The sequence below is a fragment of the Chrysochloris asiatica genome, unplaced genomic scaffold, assembly GCF_000296735.1.
Source record: "Chrysochloris asiatica unplaced genomic scaffold, ChrAsi1.0 scaffold00031, whole genome shotgun sequence".
In the NCBI taxonomy this organism is placed as follows: domain Eukaryota; kingdom Metazoa; phylum Chordata; class Mammalia; order Afrosoricida; family Chrysochloridae; genus Chrysochloris; species Chrysochloris asiatica.
Window position 1 is genome coordinate 7462602 of NW_006408549.1, and position 2339 is coordinate 7464940.

Sequence of the window (2339 nt, forward strand, 5' to 3'; positions counted from 1 at the left end):
ATAAAATACACTTTCAACCTAATGACAGCCTCAAAAAGCAAAGAGTGAAAAATTACCACTTCTCAAAAGCAATCTAGATGGACTCAACAAAGCTCACAATTTAGACGCTTCTACTCTATTTCCAGAGTTTGCAAAGATTTCAGAAACAGAGTAAACATCAATATGTTTTACAAAAATAGAAATATTGCTTGGGACTTTACAAAACTTTATAAAATATAACACTATTATTTGTAAATTCAAGATAGTTTTACACTGAAACCAACAATATTTCCACATATATGAAATCTTTTCAAAATTAAGTTTCTAAAGACATTTCCTGCTTTGACCATTATTATGTATTTTTTCTTCCAAATCTTTACACCAATCTTGTGCTCAATCATGGGAGTATTGTTCTTATAAGAGACTGCTTATTTTGAAGGGTTTTAAAAAAAGATTTCTGATTCTAGAAATGTTAAAGCAGATAACTTATATCTAAAAATGTTTTACTAAAAGTAGAAAATAATGACGATTCAGTATTATTTGATAACTGCAAACCAAATTCCTAGAAATTGCAACCTATTATAATTTAAAATATATATATTTGAGAATTATAATTTGGTACCTATAAAATGTAAAAATATAATCACATCGATTTCATGGAAAAATATCCATAAAGACTGAAGATGCCTCTACATTTAGAAATTTGTAGATGTCTAGAAGTATTTCCTAATTATACCCATTCATAAACATTCATTTTATCACCTCAGAGAGCACCAGTTTATCTTCTAAACAAACTAAACAGTGAGAAGGTAGGGGCTTATTTCATCTAATAGTTATTATTATAAGGCACCATTTGGTATATGAAAAAGTCAAACCAAAAGTATTACCAAATTATGTATTTTTGTTACTGATGTCTTAAACATTAGATAGGATGGTTTGAAAAAAAACTAATAATATTATTGTTAATTGACCGCATTATACTCCATTTTTCATCATTCTTTGCTTTCAGTCTTTCCATATAACAGAAATAAAAATAATAATGTAGTACATGATTGGTTAAATAACAATTGCATCCAAACCTTCCAATAAAATAATCTAGAAATAAACAAGAAGCTAAAAATTCATCTGCTGTATTTGTAATAGTCTCTATCCCTGTGAAAGAATAGGGAGTGTGTGTGTGTCACGGGGCTACTTTCTAAAGAATATATTGAGGCACCTAGGTAAAAAGTTTCTCAGGCAAATTCATGGTTACAGCAAAATTGAGAGTGCTCAGACTTTTACATTTCCTCCAAAGTGGATTTCTCAGTCACACCCAATTAAATATTTCAGAGTGTGCACTTAGTCACTGCTATCATCATCGTCATCATCATCAGATACATCATTTAAAGGAGACTTCAATGACTGACTATAAGAGTCCGATCTGGTAGGCTGGCATGTAGCCATATCCCCCGTCGAAAGCAGGTCATAGCAGAAGTCACAAATCCGCACTGGCTTGGAGGACTGGCTGGGAAGAAGAAATCTCTTTTCAGAGCAGGGCCCACAAACAACAAAACCACATTTTCGGCAATGGTGACGACGATTAACAGGCGTGAATTTTGCTTTCTGACAACGCATACACACAGTTGCCTCAGAGTCAGGAACCCAGACAGCGGCATGTTCATTACTGGGTGTCTTCCCACTTTTGGAGAGTAAGTCAGTAACACATTTATTTATATGATTCATCCATTCTGACTTCTCAGTGGCAGTGGCAGCATAAACTGCAAACGATTTAGTTGGTGTCTTGATAAGCCATCCATTCCTTAAGTCTCCCTCATCTTTGATAGAATCAATAGTGACATTTTCCAGGGGAATAATGTGTTGTTTGTTATATTTTTTCTTCTGGATGACAATATTGCCATACACAAGAATATCATTAAATAAGAAAAATTGCCTGGCTTTGGGCTTTTTTCTGCACAACTTAGTCAATACTCCTTCTCCAATAAGAACCCGTCCAGGAATGGTTAAGGGTTGACCTGCGGCTCCAAAACAGTTTTCCACTATACTTATGCGTCTGGTGTTTGCTTCACTGTTTGCCAAGCGATCCACCATCTTTTACTAAATAGCCTTTAAGGGAAAAAAATGGAAAGTAGAAATCAGCACATGGAAATTGTATATTTGTATAAATTCAGAAACTACATAGCCAAATTTAATCTAATGAGTCACAGCTTCTACAACAAACACAAAATGCTCCAAGTCTTTCCTTCTCAGATAATCACTAAACACATCAAAAGGGTTGACACCTACCCACCCATTCTATAATCAAAAACATTTAACCACCTTCATTTCACCTCATAGTTAAGTGGATTTTTTTTTTTTTTTTT

General features: G+C 33.6%; 1 protein-coding gene across 1 annotated transcript; it reads right to left on the reverse strand.

The window, feature by feature from the left end:
- Window positions 1–1317: 1317 nt before the first annotated feature.
- Window positions 1318–2067, reverse strand: PLEKHF2 (pleckstrin homology domain containing, family F (with FYVE domain) member 2). Its single transcript, XM_006859205.1, has one exon. It carries the CDS (start codon window positions 2065–2067, stop codon window positions 1318–1320), a length of 750 nt encoding a protein of 249 aa, XP_006859267.1.
- Window positions 2068–2339: the final 272 nt, after the last annotated feature.